This window comes from Elgaria multicarinata, chromosome 13 (genome assembly GCF_023053635.1).
Source record: "Elgaria multicarinata webbii isolate HBS135686 ecotype San Diego chromosome 13, rElgMul1.1.pri, whole genome shotgun sequence".
NCBI classification, from domain to species: domain Eukaryota; kingdom Metazoa; phylum Chordata; class Lepidosauria; order Squamata; family Anguidae; genus Elgaria; species Elgaria multicarinata.
Genome location: NC_086183.1, coordinates 6,862,900 through 6,882,978, shown reverse-complemented (window position 1 = coordinate 6,882,978; position 20,079 = coordinate 6,862,900). Strand labels below are relative to the sequence as shown.

At 47.3% G+C, this 20,079-nt stretch overlaps 1 protein-coding gene across 1 annotated transcript in view; it reads left to right on the top strand.

Moving 5' to 3' along the window:
• Nucleotides 1-20,079, top strand: part of LOC134408101 (uncharacterized) — a 32,492-nt gene that overhangs the window by 9,369 nt on the left and 3,044 nt on the right. The window contains exons 5-13 of the mRNA XM_063140189.1: nt 1,179-1,349; nt 3,532-3,623; nt 5,871-6,028; nt 8,404-8,507; nt 11,153-11,377; nt 13,021-13,106; nt 17,573-17,709; nt 18,916-19,005; nt 19,623-19,831. Coding sequence (XP_062996259.1) covers nt 1,179-1,349; nt 3,532-3,623; nt 5,871-6,028; nt 8,404-8,507; nt 11,153-11,377; nt 13,021-13,106; nt 17,573-17,709; nt 18,916-19,005; nt 19,623-19,831 — 1,272 coding nt within the window. The remainder of the gene's footprint in view (nt 1-1,178; nt 1,350-3,531; nt 3,624-5,870; nt 6,029-8,403; nt 8,508-11,152; nt 11,378-13,020; nt 13,107-17,572; nt 17,710-18,915; nt 19,006-19,622; nt 19,832-20,079) is intronic.

Sequence of the window (20,079 nt, the reverse complement as noted above, 5' to 3'; positions counted from 1 at the left end):
TTCTGGCCCGCTTGCATTGGCTGCCTATATGTTTCTGAGCCCAATTCAAGGTGCTGGTCTTAACCTATAAAGCCCTACATGCCTTGGGACCACAATACCTGATGGAACGCCTCTCCCGACATGAACTTACCCTTACCCTGCACTCAACATCTAAGGTCCTACTTCGAGTGCCTACTCCGAGGGATGCTCGGAGGATGGCAACAAGGGTGAGGGCCTTTTTAGTGGTGGCCCCCTGACTGTGGAATGATCTCCCCAATGAGGCTCGCCTGGCCCCAACACTGTTATCTTTCAGATGCCAGGTCAAGACTTTTCTCCCAGGCATCTAACAGCATTTAACAACGCTAAGTTTGTTTTTAAATGGACCCCAGAACTGTTGTTTTTAAATGGATACTGTTGTTTTTGTTTTTGAAGGTTTTAAATTTTGTATATTTTTAATGTTTACTGTTTTTAACTTTTGTAAACCGCCCAGAGAGCTTTGGCTATGGGGCGGGATATAAATGTAATAAATAAATAAATAAATATTCAGACAGAAAAAAAGTCCTACAGCATGCCCCAGCCAGCCATGGGAATTATACGACTTTTTCCCTGTCTAAACAGTAGAGTTTCCTTTATGGTATCTCATATCTGGTAAATATCTTTAGCTTCCACAAGAATTTCATTTCAAAATTCAATGATCATAGGAGATTTCCCAAAAGATTTGGAGCATGTTAGTTTCTCCTGGCTGATGCCACTAGCATAAATTGCCCTGAATGTTACAGATATGTCTTTTGGACAGCTCAATTATGTGATATTTTAGTTGGGACTAGGGTTTCGTATCTTTCGGACCAGCCTGGCTGCCGTTGCTTTTTGAAAGGTATCGTTTGACAACCGCTAGCCCTTGTAAACTAGAATGTAAGCCTATGCGGCAGGGCCTTGCTATTTACTGTTTTACTCTGTACAGCACCATGTACATTGATGGTGCTATATAAATAAATAATAATAATAATAATAATAACAATAATAATAATAATAATAAAAATAAAAAAAAAACCCTAAATCAGCCCCGGGGACTGACTGACTCCACAGAGGTAGCTATGCGTGAGACGTAGAAAGGTGGGGCCACCAGGAGCAGAGAGGAAGGACGTGGCACAGAGGAAATGAGGGTGACCCATGCATCTTCCTGTTGGTCTGTCGCCTAGGAGACCTATGGGGAGGACCCGTTCCTGACAACAGAGCTAGGTGTGGCTTTTGTGAAGGGGCTTCAGGGCGAGCACCCCCGCTACATCAAGGCCAGCGCCGGTTGCAAGCACTTTGACGTCCACGGGGGCCCTGAGAATATCCCCTCATCCAGGTTGGACTTCGATGCCAAGGTTAGTCTGCATGGCAGGTGGCATGGGTGGGGGAAGAGGAGCCCTGGCGGGGCGGTGGTTCAGGGCTCGTGTCCCCCCTTTCTCCCTGTCCCAGGTTCAGCCCTATTCCTCATCCCTTCGGTGTTGCCTGCTTTCCTTTTGTTCCTTTGGCTGCAGCCACCCGACCTGTCGCAGGAGGCGCGATAGAGATGTACAAAATGATGCATGGAGAATGTGGATAGGGAGACTTTTTTCTCATAATACTAGAAGCCAGTGGGGTCATCCTGTGAAGCTGATTGGTGGGAGCTTCAGGACAGCTAAAAGGAAGGACTTCTTCACACAGCCCAGAATTTACTATCCCATTTGGTAGTAAGTGATGGACACCATTTTAGATGGCTTTAAAAGGAGGTTGGTTAAATTCCTGGAAGAGAAGGCTATCAATGGCTATTAGCATTGATAGCTATTTGCTACCTCCAGTAGCAGAGGCAGTAAGCCTATGTATACCAATTGCTGGGGAACATGGGTGAGAGGGTGCAGTTGCACCATGTCCTGCTTGTGGGTTCCTGGTTGACAGCTGGTTGGCCGTTGTGTGAACAGAACGCTGGACTAGATGGACCCTTGATTTGACCCAGCAGGGCTCTTTTTATGTTCTTATGTGTTCGTAGCCCAAGGCACATTTGTAATAATAAAAGGGCATGTGGGTCTCTCCATCTGTCTGTCTGTCTGTCAGCATCAGAGCGCTAAGACCTACACACCTGGCACTTGGCACACATACTAAGGGCATGCACTTTATGGTTGTTTTGTTTTTAAAAAGCATCAATGAATTTAAATTAATTTAAAGGTGTCCATGTAGTTGAAGCCCGCTGTAACATCTTCAGCCACTAGGGACAGACGTTCCTAACTAGCACACAGGGGCGGCGCTACCATTAGGCCAACTAGGCAGCCGCCGAGGGTGCAGACCTCAGAGGGGCCCAGTGCTGACCTTTAAGGGTCACAGTTTTATACAAATTAGCTGTTTTAAGAAAAAAACATAGTAAGTTCAAGAGGTGTGCTTTTTATCTTTTCTACAAAACATCCTTTCTTAAAAATCGAAGTTGGCAGTTTTTGGGGTGTGTGTGTGTGCAAATAGCTTGCCTAGCCTAGGGCGCAAAATAGTCTGGCGCCGGCCCTGCTGGCACATCACTTCGCAGTGCATACAGTTCCCATAATCACCCAGGCACTGCTGGCACATCACTTCGCAGTGCATACAGTTCCCATAATCACCCAGGCACTGCTGGCACATCACTTCGCAGTGCATACAGTTCCCATAATCACCCAGACACTGCTGGCACATCACTTCGCAGTGCATACAGTTCCCATAATCACCCAGGCACTGCTGGCACATCACTTCGCAGTGCATACAGTTCCCATAATCACCCAGGCACTGCTGGCACATCACTTCGCAGTGCATACAGTTCCCATAATCACCCAGTCACTGCTGGCCCATCACTTCGCAGTGCATACAGTTCCCATAATCACCCAGACACTGCTGGCCCATCACTTCGCAGTGCATACAGTTCCCATAATCACCCAGACACTGCTGGCCCATCACTTCGCAGTGCATACAGTTCCCATAATCACCCAGGCACTGCTGGCCCATCACTTCGCAGTGCATACAGTTCCCATAATCACCCAGACACTGCTGGCCCATCACTTCGCAGTGCATACAGTTCCCATAATCACCCAGGCACTGCTGGCACATCACTTCGCAGTGCATACAGTTCCCATAATCACCCAGGCACTGCTGGCACATCACTTCGCAGTGCATACAGTTCCCATAATCACCCAGGCACTGCTGGCACATCACTTCGCAGTGCATACAGTTCCCATAATCACCCAGGCACTGCTGGCACATCACTTCGCAGTGCATACAGTTCCCATAATCACCCAGACACTGGGTGACTGTGGGCCAGTCAGGCTCTCTCAGCCTAACCTCCCTCACAGGGTGGTTATGTGAACAGAATGAGTAGGGAAGAAAAGAGAGTCATGTTTGCTGGAGGAAGGGCGAGATTTCAACGTAAAATAAAAACTAATAAAAACCAGAACCAATTTTGTAAGCACTTCACTTGCAAATTTCTAAATGCCTAGAATTGTACCAGTGATGCTCGTGTGTGTGTGTGTTAGCTGTAAACCAGGTGGAAATTTTGTCTGTGCTCCGTGTCAGGTGGACGAGCGTGATTGGCGCATGACCTTCCTGCCTCAATTTGAGGCCTGCGTACGAGCTGGAACCTTCAGCGTCATGTGCAGCTATAACAGGTAGGTGTGTCTGGGTCCCCTCCCTCACTGATTTCCTTTAAGGATTTGTGTGCCCTAGAGGGGCTTCCGAGGTCTGGAAACTGTATGACCATTGGGAGTCAGGACTCATTTTTCCCCTCTAGTTGCAGAGGTGGGTGGAGGGTGAGGATTCCTGAACTCACTTGGTTGGAGAAGGGTTGAAGCAATAGATGCTGGGCTCCTGGCTTCTGTTTCCTCCTTCCCTATGCGTTTACTTCTGTATTGATCTATTTGTTTGATTTACTTAGGAAACTGCCTTATTCTGAGGTAGACCCTTGGTCCATCTAGCCCAGTACTGTCGACACTGTCTGGCAGCATCTCTCCAGGGTTTCAGGCAGGAGGTTTTCCAGCCCTACCTAGAGATCCCGGGAATTGCATGCAAAGCAGGAGCTCTATCACTGAGCAACAATCAATTCTGGAATTGCGTTCAAAAACTCCACACTGTTGTGCGTTGCAGTCCTTGAGGGGTTTGAAACGACAAATGTTGTTTTATGTTTGACAGAGAACAAAGTAGTAGCTGGTGTTGATAACGCCAAATGCTCTTTTAGACTTCTTGCTAGGTCCAGCATGGCTCCTCTTATGTTCTTACTCATTCAGGCTTGCCAGATAATGTTTGGCTTGAATGCACCTTATTTTTGAAGTAATCTGATGTCCTGGCTCCTGCGTTACACACAGTCGCCAGTCAGTGAGGGAGAAGAATTTCAGAGCAACCCTGTGACGCCATTCCCACATTGTTGGTTTCTAGCAGGTTTGGGGTGGTGGTGAGTGTTTTGCATTCCCCATCTTTGTTCAGACCTGACCTGTCATGACGGGGTATGATAGGACTCGCGATATGCAGTGACATCTATTCCTCTTGTGGAGGGGGTAATAATGTGCTGCATTTTATTTTCACTGGATCTTAGGTGAGGCATAACATCAAGTTTTATGATGGTATCCAACACCAGAGAAATGAAATAGGGTTTACAAAATTATCCCTTAGGATTGCTGAAAATGTCATTTTCCTGATGGAAGTTCTTGTTTTTCTATGGTGTTCACAGTTCTCCACCAGGTTCCCAGTACTTGTTAGTGCAGGAGAACTGGAGTGAGTGAGGGAAGTGAGGAGAGGCTTGATTTGAGCCTATGATGAGGGAGCAATGTGTCCCCAGTTTTGTAGGAACAGGCTATGATTCCTTGGCAGTTAGGAAAACACTGTCGGCACTTTCTCAGATGCTGTTCTTCTTTACTTTGCATTTCTCAGATGTGAATTGGTTGTGATGTTAGGCGTAGGTTCTGTGTCCAAGCCCTAAGACAAACTCAATCACTGCTTTTAAAACTCAGCTAAAAACTTTTCTTTTCCCTATAGCCTTCAAATATTGAGTTTGTTCTGACTCTATACTGTTAGCTTCACCCTACCCGGTGCCTGTTTACACTTCCCTGTGCCTGTTTGCATTCTCCTTCCCTCTTTATTGTTTACTACAACTTTATTAGATTGTAAGCCTATGCGGCAGGGTCTTGCTATTTACTGTGTTATCTGTACAGCACCATGTACATTGATGGTGCTATATAAATAAATAAATAAATAAATAAATAATAATAATAATAATAATAATAATAATAATAATAATAATAAATTAAAAGCAAAGTCCTGATAAATCTGTGGAGGAAACTAGGGCTCCCTCTATTCTGTTCTAGGAAGAATAGTAGCTAGTGGTGTGAGTTTTAAAAAATCCCCCATTCAAATTTCATGGCAGCTGCTTGACCCAGTATCCTCTCTGGCTTCACCCACCCTCTCCATACTCCTACCTGCAAGAAGGGAATAATAACACTAGCCTACCTCTTAGGTTTGTTGTAAGTTTTAATGAATTAATGTAGGCGGACTGCTTTGAACCTCTGAAGTATTATTATTATTATTATTATTATTATATCCCGCCTCTTTTCCTCCAACAAACCCAAGGCGGCGTACATAATCCACCACCTCCTCTCCATTTTATCCCCACAACAACAACCCTTTGGGGTGGGGTGGACTGTGACGGGGCCAAAGTCACCCAGTGAGCTTCCATGGCTGAGTAGGGACTAGAACCCGGATCTCCCGTCTCACAGTCCAACACTCTACCCACTACACCACACTACATAGCATGTGCTATGCAAATGCTGAATGCTACTGTTGGCGGTAAGAACAGGAAACGGGGCGACAACAGCAGTTTTTCCTGTGATTTTCGGTCTGCTAATAAATTCTTCTGCCTCTGGTAGGATTAATGGAATCCCTGCCTGTGCTAACAAGAAGCTGCTCACAGACATCCTGCGTGGCGAATGGGGCTTTGAGGGCTATGTGGTGAGCGATGAGGGAGCTGTGGAGCTGATCATGATTGGGCACATGTTCACACACAGCATCCTGGAGACGGCAATAGGTGAGCTGTCCAGGGCAGGGAGTGTGGCCTCAGCCCAGGGCTGCTGGCTCCCTGTGAGCCTAGCTCTATCATGGGTTCAGTTCCTGGAGGTCCTTTTAGTGTGCTTCTCAAGCTGTGGTCAGGAGGCCACGTTCGTTTCATCCTGCCCTGCCCTTCAGCCTCCAGGGACCACAATTCTTCCAGGAAAGGTGGATGGGAGGCCACGTGTCATGTCTAACCCTACTGCCCCTGTTTCGGGAGAAGGGGTTTCAGGTAATCAATCAGAATAAGATTCAGAACTAGAAGACGCAGTGCCAGACACCAGCCAGACCATACCAGTGGGGGAGGAAGCTCTCACGGGAGATTCCTCAACTGCGAATCAGCCCACTCCAGAGCTTATCTCCTCAAGGCCAAATCCTACACCCTCAGAGGGAAATGACGGAGCTTCCGGGGGTGAGCATTCTGAAACACTAACCAGGGCTGATGCCAGACTATTTTGCGCCATATGCAGGTGAGCGGCTTCCAGCCGGGTACGCCATTCAAAAGCCACCCCCCGCCCCAGTGTCCTGGCTTCAAAGCCAGCACCTGGCCGGAAGCCGCTCCTGGCTTTGAAGCCAGGACGCTGGGGTTGGGGGGCGGCTTTGGAACGGCGCGCCTGGAAGCTGCCCTCTCAGAGCCGCTGTGGGAGAGCGGCTTCCAGGGGCACTGTTCAGCACCCCCCTTACTTTGGCGCTCTAGGCCGTTGCGTGAGCTGCCTCTATGGCAGCGCCAGCACTGGCACTAACTGATGCTAGAATCCGCCGGAAGCTCAAACGCACAGCGCCATAAAGAGACCGTGAGAAAGTCGGAGAGATTGCGCCAGAACCTACCACCGCAGCAGGCCCTTTGAAGTATGGGCATTTGAGAAGTAACTTCTCTCTCTCTCTCTCTCTCTCTCTCTCCTTGAACAGACAGTTGTCTTGCTTAGTTTGCATAGTAATTGCTTAGGGCATCGTTATAAAGAAGTAGACTCGATTAAGAGACGTTTGTTGCTTAATAAAAGCTTTGTGGATTACTTAGAAGCTCATCATTTGCCTCCCATTGAAAGTACAAGGGCTTGGGAAGGACACGACACCACGTCACCTGGAATAACCAGCAATTGCTGTGGGCCTCCATTGCCAATTTTTCGTTAAATGGGCTACAGGTGCTCCACAGGCCACGGGCGCATCCCTGTCCCCCAGCCTCTGGTGCAGCCCCTGTTGCCACGTGGCTGAAATTAGGCAGCAAAAGAATCCTTGAAAACCAGCTCAATTGGTTCCTTTTAAGCCTCTGGAGCAGTTTGCCGCTGAAATTGGGCAACAAAGTGCTGGGGTGTTGTTGTTGTTTTTGCTGGTGGCATCAGGAGTGCAGCCCACCAGGGTGTGGGTGTGTCCAGGAGGTGGACAGTGTTCCCCTGCTCACCCAGAGCTGCTCACCCTTGCCTTAAGGCCTAGTTTATACAAACAGCGAAGAGCAATTAGCCGTAGAAGTTGGGGCAGGGCCGGCCTTCCTATGAAGTGGATGGAAGCAGTGGTTTTGAGGGGTCATTAAAGGTCAGCACATATCAGCAAATTGTTCAGTTAATGGTGTGTTTTCTTTAGGCGTGCCATCTGGATTGTTCACCTCAGGCAGCCATGCACTTAGCTAGCTCAGGAACAGAGGAAGCGCCCCTCCACTGAGCGAGAGCGCCAGTCCATCTAGCTCACAGCCTGACCGCCTTGACTGGCACCTGGGTGTGAGCCAGGGTGTCAGAAGTGAAGCTTTCCCTGCATTACCTGGAGGCTGAACTTTCTGTGCTCTGGTTAGAGATGTACAGGCTTTGTATAATGTGTTCGGTCTGCGTTTTGTGGATTGCCAAGTGCTTGGGAGTTGGGTTTCCCAGATTTGCGCGAATTTGCACCTGTGCGAATTTGCATTTGTGCAAATACACACTAGCGAAGATGTGCAAAGCCCCTCCCAAATTGCGCAACTCACCCCCAGATGTGCATTTTCATGCTTTAGCCTATGGAGGAAATGTGCTTTTTCAGCCAATGGCATTTAAAAAAATTTTTTTTACGTATTTTCTACGACTAAATTTGCAAATAAAATAAAATAAAAATCCAGAAAGTTAAAAAAACAAAACAAAACATGCTTCAAGTCCACGAAATCCATGAGACTCCAGAAAAGCTGGTCTGCTGAGGAATCCATGGGTTGGTTTCATAAAAATCCAAACTCATTTGATTCTGTTGTGGATTTCTGCAATATCCCTCGCTCTAACGTGGAGCGATGGCTCTTCCCAAATAGATAGCCCAGCCGTGCCTCACAGGCAAGCGGTGGTTGAGGGAAGGGGTGCGTTGAACCCCCGTGCTAATGACGGGGGTTCATCCTTGTCGTTGTAGCTTCCGTGAATGCCGGATGCAACCTGGAAGTTTCGCTTGCGATGAGGCACAACTTTTTCACTTATGTAGGCAAGGCGGTTGCCATGGGAAAGATCTCCTTGGAGGTAAGTGGAGGAAGAAAGAGTGGGCCACGTGGCTCAGTGGATGCAGTGCTGCTTAGGGGCCCAGGGGGTAGGGAAAGAAAAGAAAAGAAAAGTTAAGGAAAAGAAGAAGAAAAAGACAATCAAGGAGGTTCTTCCATTGAGGAATGGCTAAAGCATTTCCACTGTTCCTTCACCAACCTGATAGCCGCCAGGTGGTTTGGAATACAAATTTCAGCATCCCCAGCCAGCCATGGCGGGAGTTTATTTATTTATTTATTAAAACATTTGTATCCCGCCCTATTATCACTAGGACCTCACGGCGGCATACAGACAAAATCAGAACAATATAAACACAAATAATTTACACAGCTAAAAATGTATTATTAACAAATTAAAACCGGCAGATTTTTAAAAGCTTAAAAACAATTAAAACTATGTGTAACCATGGAGAATTTAGCCCTCAAAGACTTTGATAAAAAGGCATGTTTTAACTTGGTGTCGAAATGAAGCCAGTGTCGGCACCAATCGGGCCTCCAAGAGGGGAATATTCCACAAGTGGGGTGCCACAACAGAGAAAGCCCTGTCCCATGTCCCACCATAATGTATGTAGCGCAACCCACCTGGAGAGCACGAGGTTAAGGACATATATTCCAGAGAGTAGGAGAACTCGTTACAATAATTTCAAATAAATCCATCAGGCCCAGGGTCTTCATTACATAGGAGTCTTTTAAATTGCTTGATTTAATAAATAAATAATTAAATAAATAAATAAATAATACCAGAGTAAATCAAGGACTAGAACTCATGGAGTCCATGCATTGTTTATCTTTACACGTAATTGTGGTGGTGCAGGCATCCTAAATTTCAACAAAACACTTTTTATTTGTTCCTCATCAGATCTTGAAACAAATATATGCTTTTGCAGTGTTGTACAGGTTCATCAATTACTTCTTCAGTTGAAAGTTCCAGTGAACTTTCAGGTTTCCCCATTGCCCTTAGTTTTTTTGCCTAATCTACGTAATCTTCAAGAGTGTTAATTGCAGGAATCATAGAATCTAGATTGCAATCCATAATGCTCCTCTGAATTTTGTGTATTTATTTTTAAAAATGTATGTGCTACTTTTTTGCTTTCAGAAAGAAATGAATACTTTATTTCTTCGATTGTAAGATGCCATCGATAGTAAGACGCACATTAATTTCAGTACCACCAACAGGAAAAAAAACCCTAAGACGCACCCCATTTTTAGAGATGTTTATCTGGGAGGAAAAGTGTGTCTTAGAATTGAAGAAATAGGGTAGTTCTCTACAGAGAGCAAAATATAACATAAACAATCTACTGTCATCAAAGGCAGAATCTGCCTTAACATGTCCTTGCCAGTGTTAGTGGAAGAGGACTGAAAAACCAGGCAGGATTCTAGCATATAATTTTAAACAATATCAGACTAGGAATTACATACTGTTGATTAAAAGTATGGATAAAATTGCGTTCATGACTCCACAAAATATTAATGCACGGATTCTCATTCTGAGCTTTGTAAGGGTAGGGGACCAAAGGAAGTGGTAATTAAACATTCTGGTCCTATCAAAATTTTCCACAACTGAAAACTCAACATAGTGAGTTTCTGGCAGGACCCTTGCAGCAAGGAGAAATTGCTTAGAGTGCTGGCTAATACGATGGTCCTTCACAATACATGGGAAGACCCAGCAGCCCTGGTGTCACTAGATGCTGGAAAAGCCTTTGATAAGATTCATTGTCGAGGTAGTTGCACCTTCCTGTCACAAAATGGATTCCCTCAGGATGTCCTGAAATGGATCAGAATCTTACATACCACCCCAAAAACAGTTTGTCAGCTCTTTTTCTTATTCTCTTGATTTTTAAGTTTATTCTTGTTTAGATCTAGGAGTTGAACCCTCAGTAAACATACTTTGTTTATCTCCATTGTCTGTAAAATCGTTTGAGGAAGTCGCAATGGAGACATACACCCACGCGTTTTGTAAAAAATATATTATTTTTTTAGAACAGAATTTGGATTATGTTTCAGAGAAATTTATGTGTTTGTTTTTTAGTGTAGAGAAAATACACCCTCATTTGTTTGTTTGTTTATTTATTACATTTATTTCAGAAAATGTCTGTCCCCTTTTAATTTTAAAATAAAAGAAATCGTGATAAAATACAATAAAAAAGCCAACCATCAAAACAATAATGCAATGATAAAAACCATAACATCTCATTAAAATAACCAGGAGTAGTTTGACAGTGCTATCAATCAGGGAAACGTCTGGTCGAGCCAGTGTGTCTTCAGTTGTTAAATAACAATAGGAGCTGGCCTGATATCAAAGGGGAGGGCATTCCACATGATGGGCGCCATCAAAGGGGAGGGCATTCCACATGATGGGCGCCACAGTTGAGAAAGCCTTCCTCCACACCATAGACCATGGTCTGGTCAGCAAGCCCTCCCTCCCCCTTTGAACATAGAAGATCAATTTAGCTGCCCCATGAAGAACCACAATCAACTCGTCCATTCTGGATGCTGGGGCCAGAGTACATCATGAGAAGCCTTAGCACCGTAGAAGGGTATGGGAGCTCCAACTGCCCCCTACCTCACTTCCTCCATCACGTTATTCCTTCACCAGCTGTCTGTGTTCCTTCTCTCTACCTTCTGCAGACGGTTCGGGCCCGCGTCCGCCCACTTTTCCGCACCCGCATGCGTCTGGGTGAGTTTGACCCGCCGGCCATGAACCCCTACAATGCACTGGGCCTCAGCGATGTGCAGACTGTGGCTCACCGCCAACTGGCACTTCATGCTGCCATTCAGTCCTTCGTCCTGCTAAAAAACCAGGACGGGACCCTGCCTCTTAAGGCCCAAGACGTTTCGGGCAAGAGCATTGCGGTAAGCATTCACTAAGGGCTAGTAGAGGGGTCATCTCGTACCCTTGCTCTCTCCTGCTAGGGAATAGTATCCAACATTAGTCCTGAAATGAATGAGATGTGAGTCACAACTAAGTCCCATTCATTTCAATGGGTCGACTCTATGTAGGACTAACATTGGATACTACCCAGGGTCGTCTTCACCCTGACAGTGATGGGGCCTTTGCTGTGTGTGACGATTGTATGAGGTGATTGAGAGCCAAAACAGACATTACTTTAAATATTTGTTTAGCAGATACATCTTTTTAGTTTTCTTGTAGAAGAGGTGCAGGGAGCCTTACCCCCATGCTAGGGTACCAATCCAGATTGGGGTCCTGCACCTTCTCTAGATTAAAAACTGGGGTGGGTGGGAGACGTAACTGCTAGACATGCATTTTAAGTAATGTCTGTTTTGTCCCCGAGAAACCTAGGGAATAATTTCCCCCAGTTTCCAGAAGGGGGGGACTAACACATTTATTCTTAGATAAGCTTTTGTGGACTACAGCCTGCTTCATCAGATGCATGGAGTATTGTGGATGCACAGAGGTTTATACACAGGCAGCGGGGAAGGTAAAGAGCGAGGTCAGAAGGAGACTGGATGCAGAAAGTACTGACAACAATCACATTGTTAACAGTGATCATGTCTTTCAGAGTGGCAGTTGAGCCCATCATGTGGTCAAGGTGGCCATTGGTGGGGCTAACAGTGGGGGGAGGGTGCATAGCCCACACTATAGGCACTTTCCCTAGAGACAAGACCTGACCTGGCTCAAGCCCTCTCCGGATGATCTCATGTACCCATGTAGCTGAAAAGCCACAATGTGAATTGAGTGCAGCCGAGAGAGCACAGTTCCGGGATTAGACATATTCAAGAGGATAAATCCATCAAGGACTACTAGTCATGATGGCTATATGGAATTTCCAACTTCAGAGGCAGTATGCGCCTTGTGTAACAGGTGGTCGCTGGGGATCAACAATGGGAGAGGCCTCTTGCCATCACGTCCTGCTTGTGGGCTTCCAGAGGCATCTGGTTGGCTACTGTTGTGACCACTGACCTAAATGGTACTCTACTCTGATCCATGAAGGTTGCTCTTACGTTGTCATGTGCCCTTTACGACAAGCGAGTGGCTGAATCAGTCTTCCCCAAAGTGGTGCCATTCAGATATTTTGGAATACAGCACCCATCAGCCCCATGGTCAGAGATGATGGGGATTGAAGTCCAAGACATCTGGAGAAGGCTGGGCCAGAGTATGGCCAACCATGATTTTCTGGTCATCTTCTAGAGCAGCTCTGTAGGCAAGGCCATCAGGGCATGAATAATAATGGTAGACTCCTCCCTTCGTGCAAAGCTACTGTTGTTTTTATACTGTGGTTTTTACGTTTCTGGTGGTTTTTAAATTTTGTATACTTTTTAATGTTTATTGTTTTAACTTTTGTGAACCGCCCAAAGAGCTTTGGCTGTGGGGCGGTATATAAATGTAATAAATAATGTTTATTTGTTTAATGTTTAATGTTTAAATGTAATAAATAAAAGCTCCGCCCCCTACAATGCACTTGATCTTCTTACCTTCTGGGTGTGGAGCATCTCTGTCCTGAATCCCTTTGTGGCCCTGTATTTCTCCTTGGCAGTTGGTCGGGCCTTTTGCAGACGACCCTGATCTTCTCTATGGGGATTATGCTCCAATCCCAGATCCTCAGTACGTCTATACACCCAGGTAAGACCTACAGTATATTCTACTCTTCCCCACATTCCACAAAATTCATTCTTAGAAACCAGTCCCAGTGAGACATTGGGTTGGTGGTTCCAGAGCGTGGTCTGAAGGCACATGAGGCAGCCAGCCACCTTGCTGAAGCTAAGCAGGTCTGGGTCTGGTCAGTGCTTGGAGGGGAGACCGCCTCGGAATCCCATGTAGCTACTTTGACTTCCACAATGAAGAAAAGGTGGGAGATATACATGTAATAAAATAAAAATAAACGATTACCACTTAACTCTAAGCTCCACTCTAGACTTATTCTTCCCTCTGTGTATTCTTCCCTTTGCTAGCCAGACTCTGGGCCAGGCGACAAAAATATGGGCTGGAATTCTCCAGGCTGAGAACATGCAGGGGTGTACCAATCCTGTCCATCCCTTTTCAGTTGGGCAGCATCTCGTGTATCAGCTGGTTTGGTGCGCCAGCAGGCCCAGGATGCCTCCCTAGCCAGGTCGCAATCTGGGAAGGATGGTAGTTCAGTAGTAGAGCTCCTACTTTGCGAGCAGGAGGTCCAGGGTTCAATCCCTACTGTGTCTGTTGTAAAAGATCTCAGCTGGCAAAAGCTCCATGGCTCAGTGGAAAGAATTCCAGGTGGGTCCTCATATTTTGGGAGGGGCTGTGGTTCAGTGGTAGAGCCCCTGCCTGGCATGCAGAAGGTCCCAGAGTTGATCACCAGCATCTCCAGAGAGGGCTAGGCAGAATCCTGCCTGAAACCTTGGAGACTTGCTGCCAGTCAGAGTCAACAGTACTGAGCTTGATGAACGAAGGATCTGGCTCAGTCTAAGGCAGCTTGTTGTATTCCTGTGGGCTGCCGTTAGAGGAGACCTCCGTGGCACTTTTTTCTTCCCATTTCTAATGCATCCAAGATGAGGGACCAGGACTCTGAAGGAACGGGATGCTTCCTCAGGAATTGTCTTAGGACCTTTTGATGCCTCCACCCGCTTCTTCCTCTCTGGAGCTCAGAGTGTGTCCCTGCATATGTATTCTCCTCCTGCCTCCCATCCAGGCCCCTTCCCCAGTAGACCTGCATTAAGTCCCTTTTAAACCATTCCCTGGGCCAGAACTTCCTTTGAAAATAACCCTTGGGCCATAGCTAGACGGGGCGATATCCTGGGGCGATCCACATGATGCACAGGGGATCCCGGGAGCAGGGAGGGATGATCCTGGATGATCCCGGATCTCGCCCTAGCCTTTGAGCCCGCTTTTTCTGCGGTCTTGGGCTGACCCCTAGACTGCAGAATGTGTGTGCCGGCATCGTAGTTTGTCCCAGCTCCTCACAGTTACTCGTGAGGAGCCGGGAGCCGCGCACGGGGTGCAGAGCTCCTCAGGAGCTCTGCACCCATTGGGGGTGGGGTGGGGGGAGTGGGGGAAATTATTTAAAATAAAAAACTTACCTTTTGCACACGAGCATTCGTGCTCTCTTTTTCTTCAACAAAAACAAAATGGTGGGTGTGACGTCCTCTCCCTCCAAGGTCATCGCGCCCTGTGTATAAACAGAGGGGGAGATCTCGCGATGAAAATATCGTGAGATCTTCACACCTCCATCATGCTAGGTCTAGCTGAGGCCTTGTTTTCAGAGATCCATTCAGTCTACAACTCCACGCCCGCGGCTGTGCCTTTCCCCTCCAATAATTGTTTTGTTTCCGTTTACATGCTGCCCTCTGTCTTTCACTTTAAAAAACCCCAAACCTCCCCCTAATCCCAAAGCTAACTCTTGAGAGCCGAATACTCAGGAGACAATACAACCCCATGGAGATCAGCCCATCTGGCGGAATGCCTGGAATTCAACACCTTTATTTTTTACTTCGAGCTTTTTATAGCAGAAGAAGGGAGGTCAGAGACGTCGGCAAGGAATTCAAATGAGTTCAGATTTCTATGAATCCAAACCTGTGGAGTCTGCGGCAGACGGGCTTTTCCCCAGTCACATGGATTCAGCGGACTTGCTGATTGTGGTTGTTTTTTCACTTTTGGGGTGGGTGGGGGGGCGTTGTGCTAATGCTCATTAGCACTAATTCACATTAATTGATGCACATTTGGAAATTAGTTAGTTGAAAACAAGTACAGTGAAGTTCTAGTTAATATCCGATTCCCTCAATGAATAGATGACAGAATGAAAATACCTGACAATCCGCAAAGCACAGAGGAAATGGATTTAATAAAATCCATACATCCGTAGACAGAAGGGTTGGTTCTGAGGGAGGAAAGAGTTCTGAGGACTGTACAGAGAGAGAGAGACAGAAACAGAAAAATGTTCCTGAGGAGCCTGAGAAAAGACCAGGAAAGAGCAGCAGCATTCTGACCTCCTTCCACATGCCCTAGTAACCAGCCCCATAGATCCTTGTCAATAAATGAAACAGTTATTTCTGATCCATGAACCGCACCACTCAAGACAGGGTTTAAGAATTAACCTACCTTTGTGAACCTTATAGCAATTGGACTCCCTTCTCACCATTTTATTTTTTAGAGATTTTTATTCTTTTGCTTTGCTTCCTCCCCTGCCTTTCCCTCTCCTTGTTCAATAAATCCTCGCTCTTATAAGTTGCTCACTGGTTGCCCCCCCTTTTCAGGGAACGAGAGTCTTGGTGGGCCGGCTGCATCACACGCTCATTTGGGGGGCAGCATTTTTCTCCCTTACCCATCCCACTCTTGTATGAACCCAGGTCCCACGGTTCCCATCACCCCACATTGGGTGGCTGGTAGGGAAAGTGGGATGACATAAATATAGGCGGACAGGCTCTATTCATGGAGACCACAGACGTCAGGTTGTCTTGGTGCAAAATACTGAGCAGGCCTTCGCAGCATGGCCCACCTATGGGGCGAAATCCAGCCCAGGACGGTAGCCATGTAGGGTGCCCTGCTGAAGGTTCCTGAACATTTGTTGCCTGTCCAGGACTGCAAACACATGATGGACTTGTGTGCCTGTAAAATAGGGCTTGACACATTTGGCTCAGCAGGTCCCCAGTTCTCTAGTCCGGATCTAGCTATTTTTGGTAGGGATGTGCTCCGCTTCTAATCGGACCGGAGAAGCAGGAGCGGAGCAGAGGCTTTGCCTGCCCTTAAGGCGGAGGCGAAGAGGATTGGGGGGCCAGCGGAGTGTGGCGAAGAGGATCGAGGTGAAGGCGGATCCTTCGCCTCAATCCGGAGCTCCGCCGGAAAGGTAAGTGGGGTTTACCGGGCCCTGCCGCTGTCGCCCATGCGGCGACGGCGGCAGGGCCCGGTAACCCCCCTCCCCGCCCTCCTCTCCCTTACCTGCCTCTGTCCGCGGTCCGTCGGCGTCTTCAATTGAGCCCGTGGTTCCACCAGGAAGCCTGGGCCGCTTGTGGAACCGCGGGCTCAATTGAAGACGGCGACGGACCACGGACGGAGGCAGGTAAGGTCCCCCTTTCCCTTGGTCCTTTACCGGGCTCTGCCGCTGGGACTGCCTTGAGTCTGCAGGTTTAAGCCCCGCCAAAAAACGGGATGATGGGACTGCCTTGAGTCTGGGAGTGCGTGTGTATCCCTGGATAAGCTATCATGGTGGTGAGTTTGAGGTTTTTAACGTGCAAATTGACGGAGCTATCGAAAGGGGTGTGAATGGGGTGCCCGATTTTCATAAATTCCCCCAAAATCAGGGGATGATGGGACTGCCTTGAGTCTCAGTGTGCGTCCCTGGACAAGCTTTCATGGTGGCGAGTTTGAGATTTTTAACGTGCAAATTGATGGAGCTATGGAAAGGGGTGTGAATGGGGTGCCCGGTTTTCATAAATTCCCCAAAAATCAGGGGATGATGGGACTGCCTTGAGTCTCGGCGTGTGTATGTATCCCTGGACAAGCTATCATGGTGGCGAGTTTGCGATTTTTAACGTGCAAATTGACGGAGCTATGGAAAGGGGTGTGAATGGGGTGCCCGATTTTCAAAAATTCCCCAAAAATCAGGGGATGATGGGACTGCCTTGAGTCTTGGTGTGCGTGTGCACCCCTGGACAAGCTTTCATGGTGGTGAGTTTGAGATTTTTAACGTGCAAATTGACGGAGCTATGGAAAGGGGTGTGAATGGGGTGCCCGGTTTTCATAAATTCCCCAAAAATCAGGGGATGATGGGATTGCCTTGAGTCTTGGCATGCGTGTGTATACCTCCATGAGGTGTCATGGTGCCAAACTTGAGGTTTCTAACTTTAACAGAAAAAAAGTTGTATACTTTTTTAGCTTAATGCAAGCCTATGGGGGGGGGGGAAATGGAGCTCCGATCCGGATCCGGAGCTCCGAGCGGAGCGGAGTGGACATAGGCAGAGCGGGGGCGGAGCGGAGCGGCCCGATCCGCAAATCGCAGATCTGGAAGTGAAGCGGAGCGGGGGGTCCGTGCACACCCCTAATTTTTGGCAGAAAATGGACGCACTCCTGACTTTCATCTTTAATGATCTAAGTGCTTTTTTCATCTCTGCCTGGTGCAGGAGAGGCTTGGCAACCATTTCGACGAATGTCACCTTGGGCGCTGGATGTCACGCTGCCTCTTGTAAGAAGTACTACCCTGCTGAAGTGAAGGCCGCGGTACAAGCAGCAGACATCGTGGTCGCGTGCCTGGGTGTAGGTAAGGGGCACACGTAACCGAAAAAGGCGTATTGGAGCAGTGCCACTCACCTTCCTCAGGCCGGGGAATTTCGCCCCTGAGAACTGTGAAACAGAATTTGGGTCTCGGGTGGAAAAAGTTCCAACCCCAAGCCCTTCTTAATGCGCAACTCTCACTCCCACGTTAAGCAGAGTGCAGGAAGGAGATGAGCGTCCAAAGCAGGTCACAGAGGAGAGGAACAGGTGGTCAGGATGCAAAATAAATGTATTGACAAGAAGCCCAATGCATTTGGGCCTGTCCTTCATCATAAGGCCTTCTTCAGGGGTCTGTAGCATCCGAGGTAAAATAGAGTACAATAAAACAACACGTAGTATATTAAAAACATTTTTTTTTTTCTAATAGGAAAAAACTATTTTTTTCCTAATAAAAACCTTATAAATATGACAGGGTGCCAAGGTCCCACGATGAGACCTTGATCTTATCATAACTGCATGGAAACACCTGGCAGAGCCCAGAAGAAATGGACTAAGAATAGAAGAATGAATTGGAAGAGTGTCCTTTTCAGGTGCCCATAGATGAATACAGGAGACAATCTTTTTACTGGAAGACATTCTACAGACACTTCCTTCTAGTGTGTAAGGACTCGTATGTTATACCTTTGCAATATGCCAGATTTATAAGATGTTTTATTAATGCATAGGACTTAGTGGCACTCTGTCATATTTATAATGTATGTATATATATATATATATATATATATATATATATATATATATATGCACATCGGCCTCTGTGGCTAAGTGTTTCATCAACCCTACAAAACCAATCCTGTCTTTCAGGAGTTTTTGTTTTATTTTATGTTTAAATCTTGCCTTCCTTCTCGCAGACGTGCCTTCTCTTTCCCTCCCAACTCATTCTGTCTTCACAGCAACCCTGTGAGGGAGGTTAGGCTGAGAGATCCTGACTGGCCCATAGTCACCCAGTGAGCTTCGTGGGCGAGTAGAGATCTGAAGCCAGGTCTCCCCAGCCCAATAGCTGGCTGGGGGATTATGGATTTCTGTAGTCCAACACATCTGAAGGTGGTGGTTGGTTATTATGGGAGTTGCATTCCAACACATCTGGAGGACACCAGGTTGTGGAAGTCATGTGTGTGTGGGATGGAGACAGAGGGAATGGGGGAGGAGAAGGGCTCCATTTAATACGCCTTCTTGTTTTTTGTCTCCTCAGGACTTTACCTGGAGAGAGAAAACTGTGATCGGAAGGACTTGGACTTGCCCGGGCACCAGCTGGAACTTCTGCAGGACGTCGTGAAATGGGGTGAGTTTGTTTGTTTGGAATTGCGTGAGCTCCAGCGGGTAAAGGGAACTCGATGTGCTTCCAGGCGCTGGGCGTCTAGTGCGGCAAAGCAAGATGGTGTCTTTTAAGAACATAGGTTGTCTTATACTGAGTCAGAGCCTTGACCCATCTAGCCAACACTGACTGACAGCAGCGGCTCTCCAGGGTTTCATAGAATCATAGAACAATAGAGTTGGAAGGGGCCTCTAAGGCCATCGAGTCCAACCCCCTGCTCAATGCAGGAATCGACCTCAAAGCATCCCTGGCAGAGGGCTGCCCAGCTGCTTCACCACTGACCTGTGGCCAGCTATGGCCAATTCCTTGTGCCAAGCAGCCTGGAGCAAGGGCTTTTCCTCCTCTGGTAAGGTCTCTCGCAACCTGAGTTCTTGCTGAATTCCATAGAATACTTGGCCAAGGCATGTTTCTCCATTCAGGTCTGCTCAGCAACACACCCTTCAAGTGTTTTATAGGGAAACGGGGGACAGCAGAAGCCCCAAGAAGAGGCACATTGGCTTGGTCATCCAGCCCTCGCCTTAGGGCACATACATGGTATCGATTTGGCCTGTCTGCTAATAACCTCACGTTGGCTTTGATTCCAGCTGCGGGGCGTCCAGTGATTCTGCTACTGTTCAATGCAGGCCCACTTGACGTGGGCTGGGCCAAAGCACATGACGGCGTGGGAGCCATCATAGCCTGTTTCTATCCTGCTCAGGCCACGGGCCTGGCTCTTGCCAAGGTGTTGTTGGGAGCCGAAGGGGCAAATCCTGCAGGCCGACTGCCTGCCACGTGGCCAGCAAGCATGCACCAGGTAATGTCTGGCTTGAGGATCTTCTGAGCTTACTCCCTTCCTGGGAAAATGAAAAGCAATATCTCCTTGTGTGTATACCAGCTTATATGAGTGTACGTCATTTGGAAAACTGTCTTGTTGATCCTATTTCGAAGCCTAGCATTTAGTAGGTTGTTTTCTGGACTGAACCCTGTTCATAAAATAGTACTTTTCCATGAAACCTCTGTGTGTGTGTGGTCACGGTAAAGTCTTTAGATGTGCAAACCCAC